Raw genomic sequence first — 13,165 nt, 5'->3', positions numbered from 1 at the left:
AATAAAATAAAATAAAATAAAATAAATGAATAAATCAAATCTAAAAAAAAAAAAAAAAAGGAATGACATCAAAACAATGGAGGGAGTATTGAATTTCAAGAGTGGCCAGGGGAAGCCAGGTGAGAAAAATCATCCCCACCGCTGAGGAAAGTGAAACTGAAGCATTAGGACTAGAGGGACCCAACAGTATCTTCATACAAAGGAGGACGTGCCATTCCCAATGTTAAAATTTGGTTTTTAAGTGCTCACTTAAAACCTAGTCAGTTAATAATATTAGTAACTAAATGACATTACAAAATCAACACCAGGGGCACCTGGGTGGCTCAGTCGGTTAAGCGTCCGACTCTTGATCTCAGCTCAGGTCTTGATCTCAGGGTTGTGAGTTCAAGCCCCACGATGGGCTCTATGCCTGGCATGGAGTCTACTTAAAAAATAAAAAAATCAAAACCTGCTAAAAAAAAAAGACATGTATCAAAAACATCTAAGATACAACCTTTTGAGAAGACTATTTGGAGCTATCAAAACTAACATTTTTATTATGGTAAAATATAAATAACTTAAAATTCAGCATTTTAGCTATTTTTAAGTGTTTGGTGGCATTAAGTACAGTCACATTCTCGTGCAACCATCACCACCATCTGTCTCCAGAACGCATTTTCTCAAACTGAAAACTCTGACCCCATTAAACGCTAATTCCCCATTTCCCCTCCCCCTGAGAACCACTTTTCTACTTTCTGTCTCAATGAGTTTGGCCACTCTAGGCACCTTGTCATCAGAGTCATACAGTTTTTGTCCTTTTTGTGACTGGCTGATTTCAATTAACATAGGTTTTTTTCAAGGTTTCATCCGTGTGGCATGACGTATCAGAACTCCTTTCCTTTCTAGGACCGAATAATGTTCCGGCTGTTTATGTAGAGCTCGACCCACGCAGCCATTCATGGACCCTTGGATTGTTTTCATCTTTTGGCTACTGTGAATAATGCTGCTATGAATGTGGGTGTACAAATATCTGTTCAAGTCCCTGCTCTCTTCAGGTACACACCTAGAAGAGGTCCAAACTAACTTCTGATAGAAGCTTTATTTTTTTTTTAATTTTTATTTATTTATTTGACAGAGAGAGAGCGAGCGAGCAGAAGTAGGCAGAGCGGCAGGCAGAGGGAGAGGGAGAAGCAGGCTCTCCGCTGAGCAGGGAGCCCGATGCAGGGCTCAATCCCAGGACCCCGGGATCATGACCAGAGCCGAAGGCAGCCGATTACCCGACGGAGGCAGCCGATTAACCGACGGAGCCACCCAGGCGCCCCCTGATAGCACCTTTAAATGAGCAAGGCGCCACTTCTGGTTCTGGGAACTCAGCCTATGTATAGAACATGCTGCGATGAGCCAAGTGAAATATGCAAAGACGCAAACACAGCAGTGTTTACAAGAGACAAAGCTGGAAACAAGCAGTGTCCATCAAATAGGTCAAAGGACACAGCCCTAGAGGGAGTGCCTGTAGTCTCTCAAAAGAAACGTGATGGGATCTGTAGGCTACTGTGAAGAATGGATAATATATGATAATAATAATAAAAGGGTTCTGTGAGCTTTAAGTGAACAGCAGAGGTCAAGCACTGGGACAGTGCCTGGCCCCCAGTAAGTGCTCACTGAGTGTTAACTGGAATCCAAATGATCTCTAATAGTCATTAAATGAAAAGATGCAAAATAGAGAACACAAAATAATAACCTGTGTTAGTTTTGGGTGCACATGTGTGCTGTTTGGATGTGTATGTGTGCACCCGCATGTATATTTCTATTTTCCTGAAAAAGTACAAGAAACTGTTGGTTCTTGTGGTTACCTCAGGGAGAAGCTAGCAGTAAAGGGGGCTTTTGGTTTCCTTTTTGGACTTTTCTGTATGGACAGCAACTTCCAGCCTTACATGTATATTATTCTTTAAACAAAAATCGATTGATTATCTCCACAGAGAGAGTCATCCTATTTTTAAATGTTTTCTGTTTTTATACCACTGGGAATTTAAGAGAAAAAAATGTATTGATTTTTAAAGATTTTTAGCGAAATAAACTTACTTAGAAGTGAAAATGATTTAGGGGGGCCTGGCTGGCTCAGTCGGTAGAGCATGTGACTCCCGATTTCAGGGTCATGAGTTCAAGCCCCACGGTGGGCACGGAGCCTACTTTAAAAAAAAAAAATAAGCACCGTGTGTTATATGCAACCAACAAATCATTGAACATCATATCAAAACCAATGATGTACTAAATTTAAAAAAATGTAAAAAAAAAAAAAAAAAGAAAAGAAAGAAGTGAAAATAATTCAGAACCTAAAGCAGAAGTGACCAAGGAAAATGTGTTTTAAACGCTGTGAAAGAAAATGTTCACAGGAGCCTTATTACTAATAGCTCAAAAGTGTGAACAAACCCAAACACCCATCAACTGATGAAAGGATAAACAAAATGGGGTCTATCCGGAGAATGGAATATGATTTAGCAATAAAAATAATTGACATGGGAGAACCTCAAAAACACGATGGTAAGTGAAAGAAGCCAGACACAAAAGACCACATATTGTGAGACCCCATCTATATGAAATACTCAGAAGGGGCAAATCTGCAGAGACAGAAAACAGAGGAGTTCCTAACCTAGGGCTGTGGGGGAGGGGGCTGGGGCAAACGGAGTGGTTGCTAATGCATGCGGGGTTTCTTTTTGGGAGTGAAGTGTTCTAAAATGCACTGTGGTGATGGTTGTGTAACTAAATGGGTGAAATGAAGTGGTTGGACGTTAAGTCATGAATAAAACCCTTCAGGTGGCATGCCTGCAAGCAGGGCGAGCGAGCGCTTGGGATGGACGGACAGCCAGGTCTTCCGTGGACACAGGGGCACCTGCGCGGCTGCGACACTCGCCTTGGGTGCAGTAGGTGACCTCCCCAGCGTAGTGGGAGAGCTGGAACTCCATCCAGCCAATCCTCTTCCGGCCCTTGGGCCCCGCCAGCTTCCGGCTGCGGCAAGACAGAAATAGACACGAACGGAACCGTTCAAGGTCACGCAACAAAAGGCACGGACATGTGGAGCGAAGAGCGCGAGGGAAGCCTTGACAAACACGCAAAGGTCTCTCTAGTATTAGATCCCTCTCTGTGCAGAAAGGGGAAGGCTCTTGCACTGGTGGTGGGAATGCAAGCTGGTGCAGCCGCTCTGGAAAACAGTAGGCAGTTTCCTCCAAAGGTTAAAATAGAACTACCTCACGATCCAGCAAATTGCACCACTAGGTGTTTACCCCAAGAAAACAAAAACACTAATTCAAAAGGATACATGCCCCCCCACCCCGATGTTTATATAAGCAACATTAACTACAATAGCCAAATTATGGAAGCAGCCCAAGTGTCCATCGATTGATGCATGGATAAAGAAGATACGGTGTATAGATACACAATGGAATATTACTCGGCCATAAAAAAGAATAGAATCTTGCCATTTGCAACAACATGGATGGAGCTAGGGACAATAATGCTAAGTGAAGTCAGAGAAAGACACCATATGATTTCACTCATATGTAGAATTTAAGAAACAAATGAACAAAGGGGAAAAAAAGGACAGAAAGATCAAGAAACAGACTCTTAACTACAGAGAACATACTGATGGTGACGGGGGGGAGGCGGGTGGGGGAATGGGGGAAATAGGGATGCGGATGAAGGAGGGCACGTGTGGTGATGAGCACCGGGGGTGATGTATGGAAATGTTGAATCACTATATTGTACACCGGAAGCTAATTTTATACTGTATGTTAACTAACTGGAATTGAAATAAAAACTTAAAAATTAGATCCTTTTTCTAAGAACTGAGGAATTAAAAAAACACATGTGAGCCACAGAAACACTTTCTTATACAATGAAATAACTTCTCTTTTTTTCTAGGTGACAACTAAAACAATTTTACTGCCTTACATTCTTATGATGTTGAGTGACTAAAATAGTCACAAAAGGTCATTTTTCAGATTCTGGTGATTCCTAATTTTTTATAGCCTTTTCTTGAAATGTATATGCATATATATTGATAGCGCAGATATCCTAAGTATACAGTTCAGTGAATTTTGGCACAATAATCACATCCATGTAACCAGCACCCAGATCAAGAAACAGAATATTACCAGCCCCCTGAGAATTACCCCCACCACCACCTTGAGCCCTTTCCAGTTATGACCCGACATCTAACACAACAGGTTGGTTTTTATCTGGTTTTATACTTTACAGAAATGGAATCGTACAGTATATATTCTTTTGTGTCTGAGTTCTCGTTTACACGTTCTGTGATTTACCCACATCACTGCATGTAGTTACAGATTGTATATTCTCATGGCTATGTATTATTCCATTTGTGAACATACCATAATTAGTTTTTCCATTTCTGATTCATTTACTTATCCTTGCAATATTCTACAAAAGCTCTGATAAAGCCACTACCATTTACTGAGTCTTTGTCACGGACAGATATTTATTAGATAATTTGTGTATTAGATAATTTATGTAGCTACCTGCTTGGTATAGTAAGTCACATGTCTTTTTTTTTTTTTTTTTAAAGATTTTATTTACTTATTTGAGAGAGAGAATGAGATAGAGAGAGCATGAGAAGGGGGAGGGTCAGAGGGAGAAGCAGACTCCCCGCTGAGCAGGGAGCCCGATGCGGGACTCGATCCCGGGACTCCAGGATCATGACCTGAGCCGAAGGCAGTCGCTTAACCAACTGAGCCACCCAGGCGCCCAGTAAGTCACATGTCTTATAAGTGGCTGAGCTGGGATCTAAGACCAGGGCTTTAGGACTCCTGAGCATGATATATTCAACTCTCTCTTCCTTGTCTCAAAGACTAAATTAAATTTCTAGTCAATTTTCTGGGATGTTATAAATGCTCTATATCTTGATCTGGTGGTGGTGATGAGGGAGGTACATACAATGTAAAGATTCATTGGGTCGTATACTTCAGATATACACATATCACTATATGTATTTTATATTTTAAACCTAACTTCAAAAAAGACTATTTGATGCACGTGACCCCATCCAAAATGTAATAATCATAAAGAAAGATACAAAATCTTAGAACATTCTACCTGGAATTCATTTGAATTTGATTTCTACTAACAAAAGGTATACATATATATGACTTGGTGTATCATTATGGTGCATCACATTTCAATGTATGAAGAAGTGAATGAAGAATAACTATGGGGTCCACTGCCCAGATACCCAAGAAAGTGGATATACGATGAGCTTCCCCATACAACAGCTTGTCAAGTGAGATACATACGTTTGGAAGTGTGCATGCTTGCCTACTTTCTCTTCCAATTTCTCCAGGAAACTCAAGTCTGTAGCAGGACCAGGACGGATACATTCTTCATCCTTCCAGAGAAAAGGAGAGGACTCAATCTATAGCATCCATCACATGCCATCAATTCTAAGTTTAAATGTCCTTACCAGCTGTGGCAGAATGTACTGGACTAAAATCTTGTCATCTAACACAAGTTCAGGTGAACATTGGGGGTGGGAGGGCAGCGATCCGTTACATGTGCCTAGCGTCTCAGAGGGACGGGAAATTCTTTGAAAAATCAACTCTCCCACCCATCGGACTGCCATATTTCCAGAGTCTTCCCAAGGACATTCCACAGCCTCCATGACCAGCTTACTTAAACATACCACCTCATTTTCTCTTAACCAGTCATTGCTGGCCAAAAACATACCCCCTTTTACTAGGAGCAAAATCTTCATGGCAAGAAAGCTGCGTCTAATTTTTCACATTTCTCCAGCTGTGTCTAATTCCTATTTCGGGTCCTTAACATTGTTAGCATTTAATGGACCATCTTAAAAAATGAATCAACCCTGCAGTTTTTATTAAAACAGCAAGAAAAAAAAAAAAACCCACCAGGGTTCAGTTTGGTGAGGCAACTCTCTTTAAGTAGCATCTCTATGCTTCCTGATTCCATCTATGGAAAACCACATAGAAACAAGTATTTATCACGAAAATATTTAAAAATATTAGTCTAGGAATCTGTATGAGCATGGAGTGACACAGAATAGCTGAGGTCAGTCTGCACTTCCTGGAACGTGCTTCTCCAGAGGTCCACACGGCTCTTCCCAGACCATCTTACCTAAAATTGAATCGTCCTCCCCACCACATCTAATCTTGTCTGTTTTTTCCTTCATTGTACAACTTACTAATTTTGCCCATTAACCTGTTTCTTGCCAGTCTCTGTGCTAGAATTTAAAGCCTCATGAGTGTAGTGGTTTTGATCTGTTTTGTCCACTGCTGCGTCCCAAAGCACAAGGTACAATCATGGTACCAAGTAAGCACTGATGAGTATCTGTTGAGTGAATAGTCTGAATGCTTACCACACAGCAGCATAATTCTAAGCCCTGTGCATATACAATCTCAACTCGTCCTTACAACTCCTCTTAAGTATTTCCCAGGAAATACTCAGAGAAAGAGTGAAAAATAATTCTGAATACTATCATTGCACCCACTTAAAGACAAGGAGATTGGAGCTCAGAGAGGTTAAACCACCCACCTCAGTTTACATAGCTAGTAAGCAATTGGGGGGGGGGGCTGGGATCTGAATCCAGGTGGTGCCCATGTCCCTGGTAACTACAGTCACCACCCATTAATGTCCCTATTGGGCTTTAGAATCTTGTTCCCACAACAGTTAGGTGGAGGAGGGGGCAGGAGGAGAAAAGAGACCTGTTACTTTCGTTAGAAGGGAGATGATCGCAAATGGAAAGGCAAAGAAATAATTTTTCATTGGCCTTTAGATTTAAAAACAGTGATGTCTAAATTGGAACAACTGTGGATTGGTGGCCATGGGTGTTCTCAGAAGGTGCAACCGTTTAAGATAAAGTCACAGGTGCATCCCAAGGAGCCTCAGCTCAGGATCAACGGACGTTCTTTGTAAAACCTTCCTTTATGTTTTCTGGTTTTCCGCTCAGGCTAAGCAACCCTTTGAAGCCCGGGGGGAAATTCTTCTGCGTGTTGGCAACACCGTACGAAGACTCTAAGCCAACATTAATTTTCTCACCAGAATGGAAATGATTCCTTTGTGTCTCTCTTCTACCAAATCACAGATGATCTTGTTGTTGAAATACTGAATTGGCTCCCACTAAAATGACAAAGAGAAAAGAATTCTCCAAGGAGGATTTAGATGAACATAAAATCTCTCTTTTAAAGTGATTTTCCAATGTTATTTTTCCAAAATCTGATTTTTATCTCCAACATTAAAAAAAAAAAAACTTTCTGAATGTCAGAGTAATTTCCTAGGAAATACTCAGAGAAAGAGTAAAAAATAATTCCCAGTACTAATGAGGATAAAATCTCCAGTGAAATATTATTGCTCAAGCGAATCACTTTTGCTAGAGTAGGAAATCAAATGAGGAGAAAATATTAAAATGCTTTACCTCTATACCTTCCATTTCATATTCTGCCTGTTCTGCTTTTAGGGTTCTCTCAATTAACAGTTGCTGGAGTTTCTCGTTGCAGTAATTGATGCAGAACTGTTCAAAACTAGAGATGCAAAAATTTATTTAAAAGATTTTATTTATTTGACAGAGAGACAGATGGAGAAACAAAGCAGAAGCAGGGGGAGCTGGAGAGGGAGAAGCAAGCTCCCCACCGAGCAGGGAGCCCGAAGCAGGGCTCCATCCCAGGACCCTGGGATCATGACCTGAACTGAAGGCAGACGCTTAACCGATTGAGCCACCCATGTGCCTCGAGATGCAAAATTTAAATAACTAGAGCTACACATGTAGACCAATTAAAAACTGTATTTACTTATTTTTAAAGATGCTTTTTTTTTTAAAGATTTTATTTATTTATTTGAGAGAGAGAGAATGAGAGACAGAGAGCATGAGAGGGAGGAGGGTCAGAGGGAGAAGCAGACTCCCCGCCGAGCAGGGAGCCCGATGCGGGACTCGATCCCGGGACTCCAGGATCATGACCTGAGCCGAAGGCAGTCGCTCAACCAACTGAGCCACCCAGGCGCCCTAAAGATGCTTTTTAACAGAGAAAGCAAAGTCCTTATTAATCACATCATTTACTAAATAGATCCGAAGAGTCAAGCTAAAAGACGTTTGCTTTTTTTTTTTTTTAAGATTTTATTTATTTATTTGTCAGGAACAGAGAGAGAGCACAAGCAGGGGAAGCGGCAGACAGAGTGAGAAGGAGGCTCCCCATTGAGCAAGGAGCCCGATATGGGACTCGGTCCCAGGACCCTGGGATCATGACCTGAGCCAAAGGCAGACGTTTAACCAGGCATCCCAACATTTTCATTTTTTATGGTTATTCCAATTCTGGAACAGTCTATGAATTAGTGGCTATAGAAACCCAGAGAATTTCTGAGGATGGGAAAACCAATTCCAATAACACTAGAGATGCCTTAAACCAGACTCAGACCTTAAAGAAGAACAGAGGACCAGTAAGTAATGACAAACTCACCCATTCTTGTCCAAGACCTCAAACCCATAGATATCCAGCAATCCGATCACAGTTTTCTTGGTGAAATCCTAGTCAAGGTAACACACATTGCTTGTTGTTAGGTCATTTACTTAATGACTCTTAAGACCCAGTAGCTGCCTCCAAAGCTGGGACTTGCTTATACAGCTCACACCTTCTCTCCTTCCAACATTGGCTCACAGAGGAACGGTAGGATGGAAATGAATTTCCCAGTGCACTCCTCTGGCTTGAAGCCTCACAGCATCCCACTGCAGGTTCTGTGTCTACCCACCCGAGAAGTGAGACCTTCCTCTCCTGATTCATTCCCTTGCTTCTTCTCGGTCTCCCGAGGCCACATCAATCCCAAAGAAAGAGCGAGACCTCTACAGACAGCAGCAAAGGAGATGTTTATCCAGGAGACAGGACAGGTGGTTTGAATATCATTTTAAACAGAGGACTAAGTGCTGTCAGACAGGATGGATATTTAAAGAGATTAGGACTATTTTTTCTGAAAGGGCCACAATTTAACATCCTGTATGGTATCCTGAGCCTTCCAAATCTGTCCTTTACATACTACCTCCTTGAGTTTTACAATAATGTACTCTGTGCCCCAGCACCCTTTCCTTAATTTCTAGCTTTGAATAAACTCCCCCCTTATTACTTAAATAATTCCACTTAGGGTAAATTTGAAGGACTCATATTTTTTTCTTATACATGTTAAAACATACTACTGTTAAAGTAAAAAATTTCTGTGTACAACAAAAGCCATCTGGCATACTGCAAATACTGTGCATCCCACACTTTGAGGCACAATCATTTAACGGGCATTTTTGTGAGCCTACTGTGTGCTGGAAATGTAGACGCTGAAGGACACCAACCCTGCCCATCAGGAGCCAACGGCTAATGCTTACAAATTCTTTAGAGTGATGATGTCAGTTATAAAACATTACCACGTTACTGAGAGTGAGTCAACCAAAAATATGTGGACGAACCTTGTTCACTAAGGAGGAATTGATTTTGTTGACCAGCCATGTAAATGTTCGTCCGTAAACGGCCTTGGCCATTGCATCTCTAGCGTAGACAGAGAGTTCTAGTGTCAATGGGCATATTACCTGAGAACAACAACAAGTGCATCACTATAGTGGTTAAAAAAAAAAAAAAAAAAAAGCCCACCCCCTCCTGAGTTTTCAAATTAGCCTTTAATGATGGTCAGTGAAGGATATGTGCTGGGGGGAAGACACCAACCCCACCTGCAAGCATCCAGGCAGGAGCTATTTCTTGAGTGCCTACTACGTGCCAGGCATGGAGCTGCTGAGATACAGCCGTGACCGAGACAAATAGTTCTAGCATCTGTGGGCTCACAGTTTGGGGATGGGACATTCACGATTCACACACAGTCATGCTGCGAGCTCAGAGCAATGTGAGGAGATACCTATGGTGCTTTAGGATAGGGGTGGGATGATCAGGAAGGCTCTTTGAGGACATGACCCCAGGAATTGAAGGATGAGAAGGTATTAATTAGAGAAGCACAGGGAACTGTGTTCAAACAGAGGGAACAGGATGTGCAAAGACCTCATGGAGGAAAGACATGGTGAAAGGGAGGCATGGAGAGTTTAGTGTAATTGTTGGGGATGGGGAGGCTGAGGCAGGAGACCCCTGCAGGAGCTGGAAGGCTGGGGTCTGGCCTCCTCCAGGACCACCATCCTGCTCTTCTATGAGGCAGGCAGCAGCTGTAGCAGGGAAGGCAGGTGCATTTCCACCTAGAGCCATTTTTACCTCCTCAGTTTTGGCTTCAATCTTTCTGTGAGTGAGAGCTTCCAGAAGGATGGACGGGTGCACCCCCAAGAGCTGTCAAAATGGAAACCAAAATGCCATTCAGTGACTGGATTGGATTTTTTGCCAATTTACAAAGAACTGGTGCAATTTCCAGACCCAGGATTATATGCCCTGACTGATAATCTTGCTTAAATGCAAAACAGATCACATTCGATCTTTTGACAAGCTGGCTTTTGCCCACTCCCTCACCTGTCCCCACGCTCTTTAATTCTCCTAGGCAGTATCAGCCGGATGGACCCGTTGTTAGCCACTTGGGACCTGGGCATCCAGCTGCCTCGAGCTCCCCTCTCCTGCCCTTCCACCTCCAAAAAGGGCCGGGCCTTTCCTGTGCTCTTCAAAAGTGGAACATCACCTTGGCGATCCATTTGATCTCATGGGTGTCTGGTATGGTGGCAGAGCCTTGGTGGTTCTCTTCAAAACCAATGTTCCCCAGGTGCAGGACGCTGGCGATAATCCCGAAGAGATTCTAGGAACGTGGGAAAGGGCGAGGAGAACAGGGAGAGAAGGGCAGCCACCTAACTGATGAATGTCATCACAGGACAGGTGTCAAGGGAAGAGGGATAAAGAGCCTCAGCACAGGGTGGGGAAGATGCCTCCCCCCAATCTCTGACACAGGACACTTCTATTTTTATATCTTCCCCACCCCTCCCCACCAATAAACCATTTTATATGCAAATGCCATGATCCCAGATATATACAGATTATATATATATATATATATATATAATATTTTAAATTCCGGCTCTTGAAAGAATAGTTTTAACCATCAGAAAAAAGGGGGTATAAAAACACAATGTTTATAAAGCCACAATTTGCTCCACTTTGTTCAAAAATAGAAGTGTAAATAAATGATAATCCTGCAGTTCTAGAACATCTAAATATTTGAGATTGAATTTGAGAGAAGGACGAAACATGACCTCCTCCTTGCATACAGCACTGGGAAATCTTTTGTCTGCCAGATGAAATGCAGAACGCACAGTTAACATTTGAATTTCAGATAAGCAATGACTAATTTTGGTCCCAAATGGTAACCCCAAATAATGGTGACCATTAAAATGTAGCTAGGTGTGCTGTGTTTTTATTGGCTGAATCTGGCAACCCTACTAGGTGGCCACCAAGATACCAGGATTATTTTGTCAATCCCAGACCCGACTGACCAGCAGTTCTGCCCTTGGGGCTCATACCTCGAGGTCATCTTCAGTAAAATCGATGACAGAAAAGGCACTGGAAACAGTTTTCCAGTTGTTCTTGTCGTTGATAGACGACTCTTTGGCACAATGACCCTGTTGACACAGAATTGGGTTGCCTAATGTCATTTTTATAAGGGCAGTGAGGCATGCCCACACCTAGTCTTGAATTGAAATGGTTTTCTCTACCAGCACGCAAGAGCTGGTTCTATAATGTTCTGGATTGTAAAAAGGTAGGTTCAACTAATCGTCTAGGGAAGGGTGATTTGCTAACTGCTGCTTTTTTCAAATTTATTTAGAATTTTATCTCTATCCGGGGAAAACTTTCAAAGGTACACATTTCAAATGTACACATTAGTATATCTCTTTGAATGCATTTTTAAAAATAGTTTTTCTTGTCCTATTTGCCAAATAAATTGAAGATGTTTGACTCAAGAAACATCTGCTAAAATAAGCAGGGAGAGGACAGCACTGAAATTCAGAAAGCATCTTGATGCACTTACAACCTCCAGCAGAAACTGCAGCGCAGGACTAGGTAAAAGGAGACCCTCACTCAAGAAAATAAAAGTTTGGCATTTAGAGAAAGGCGGGTTATATGGATACTGATCACCAGCAGAGAAGTGATGAGACTTCCCACTACTTTAGAAGTTGTCTTTTAGGTAAGACACACACCACCAAATGTCACAATTTAAAGGGAAGATGTTCTAGATGAGGGTTTTGTGGGGCTTTTTTAAAAGATTTTATTTATTTATTTGAGAGAGAGACTGAGAGAGAGAAAGAGCACAAGAGGGGGGAGCGGGAGAGGGAGAAGCAGACTCCCCGCCGAGCAGGGAGCCCGATGCGGGACTCGATCCCGGGACTCCAGGATCATGACCTGAGCCGAAGGCAGTCGCTTAACCAACTGAGCCACCCAGGCGCCCCTGTTTTGTGGTTTTTTAATTGTTTTGCTTTTGTAGTACAAGGTGTTTCCTGGATTCCTGGGCATCTGAAGATTTATCATCTTCAAAGATTTTGCATGGGGAAACCAGAGGTGCCATAGCATGAAAATATTCACCAGTGAACTGGCCGCTGTTAAATCTGCATCCTCCCAAATATCCCTTCCCATTCAACTAGCAGATGTGCCCCCGCCCCTAAGGGTGGGGCCAGCTTAGGTCAGTCCTTGGAGGACACCTAGAGGTTTAGAAGCAGTGTGGATATACTACCAAATAAAGCCACAAAGTTTGTCAAAGTTACGGGAGAACACAAAACTGAACAAAATAATACTGGCGAGTTGCTTGAACTATTCCCAAAGCCACTGTGGCATGAGGATCTGTCCAAATTAAACAGACTAGGAAAAAAATCTGCAAGGATAAAGATGAGATACATTCCAAAAGGGAATGATTTGAATATCAAAGGGTTGGGAGAAGCCCTTGGGAAAAAGAATGAAGCCCACAAATACTTTTTATAAATTGACCCTCTCTGATCATGTTATAAAAAGTCAAATGTGGGGCGCCTGGGTGGCTCAGTCGCTAAGCGTCTGCCTTCGGCTCAGGTCATGATCCTGGGGTCCTGGGATGGAGCCCCGCATCGGGCTCCCTGCTCGGCGGGAGGCCTGCTTCTCCCTCTCCCACTCCCCCTGCTTGTGTTCCTGCTCTCGCTGTCTCTCTCTCTGTCAAATAAATAAATAAAATCTTTAAAAAAAAAAAAAAA

At 42.4% G+C, this 13,165-nt stretch overlaps 1 protein-coding gene and 1 non-coding gene across 2 annotated transcripts in view; one reads left to right on the top strand and one right to left on the bottom strand.

The window, feature by feature from the left end:
* The window catches only part of MYO1H (myosin IH), a 43,806-nt gene that overhangs the window by 20,839 nt on the left and 9,802 nt on the right, over positions 1-13,165 (bottom strand). Inside the window, exons 6-14 of the mRNA XM_081802005.1 lie at positions 11,474-11,572; positions 10,642-10,755; positions 10,230-10,301; positions 9,446-9,565; positions 8,457-8,524; positions 7,421-7,526; positions 7,045-7,125; positions 5,286-5,377; positions 2,891-2,985 (exon numbers count right to left, since the gene is read on the bottom strand). Coding sequence (XP_081658131.1) covers positions 2,891-2,985; positions 5,286-5,377; positions 7,045-7,125; positions 7,421-7,526; positions 8,457-8,524; positions 9,446-9,565; positions 10,230-10,301; positions 10,642-10,755; positions 11,474-11,572 — 847 coding nt within the window. The remainder of the gene's footprint in view (positions 1-2,890; positions 2,986-5,285; positions 5,378-7,044; positions 7,126-7,420; positions 7,527-8,456; positions 8,525-9,445; positions 9,566-10,229; positions 10,302-10,641; positions 10,756-11,473; positions 11,573-13,165) is intronic.
* Positions 2,087-2,159, top strand: TRNAG-CCC (transfer RNA glycine (anticodon CCC)). The gene has a single exon. It is a non-coding gene; the product is annotated as a tRNA-Gly (tRNA).

The sequence above is a fragment of the Leptonychotes weddellii genome, chromosome 13, assembly GCF_054177405.1.
Source record: "Leptonychotes weddellii isolate Sample4059 chromosome 13, ASM5417740v2, whole genome shotgun sequence".
Taxonomy (NCBI): domain Eukaryota; kingdom Metazoa; phylum Chordata; class Mammalia; order Carnivora; family Phocidae; genus Leptonychotes; species Leptonychotes weddellii.
This window is presented reverse-complemented; position numbering and strand designations above follow the sequence as displayed.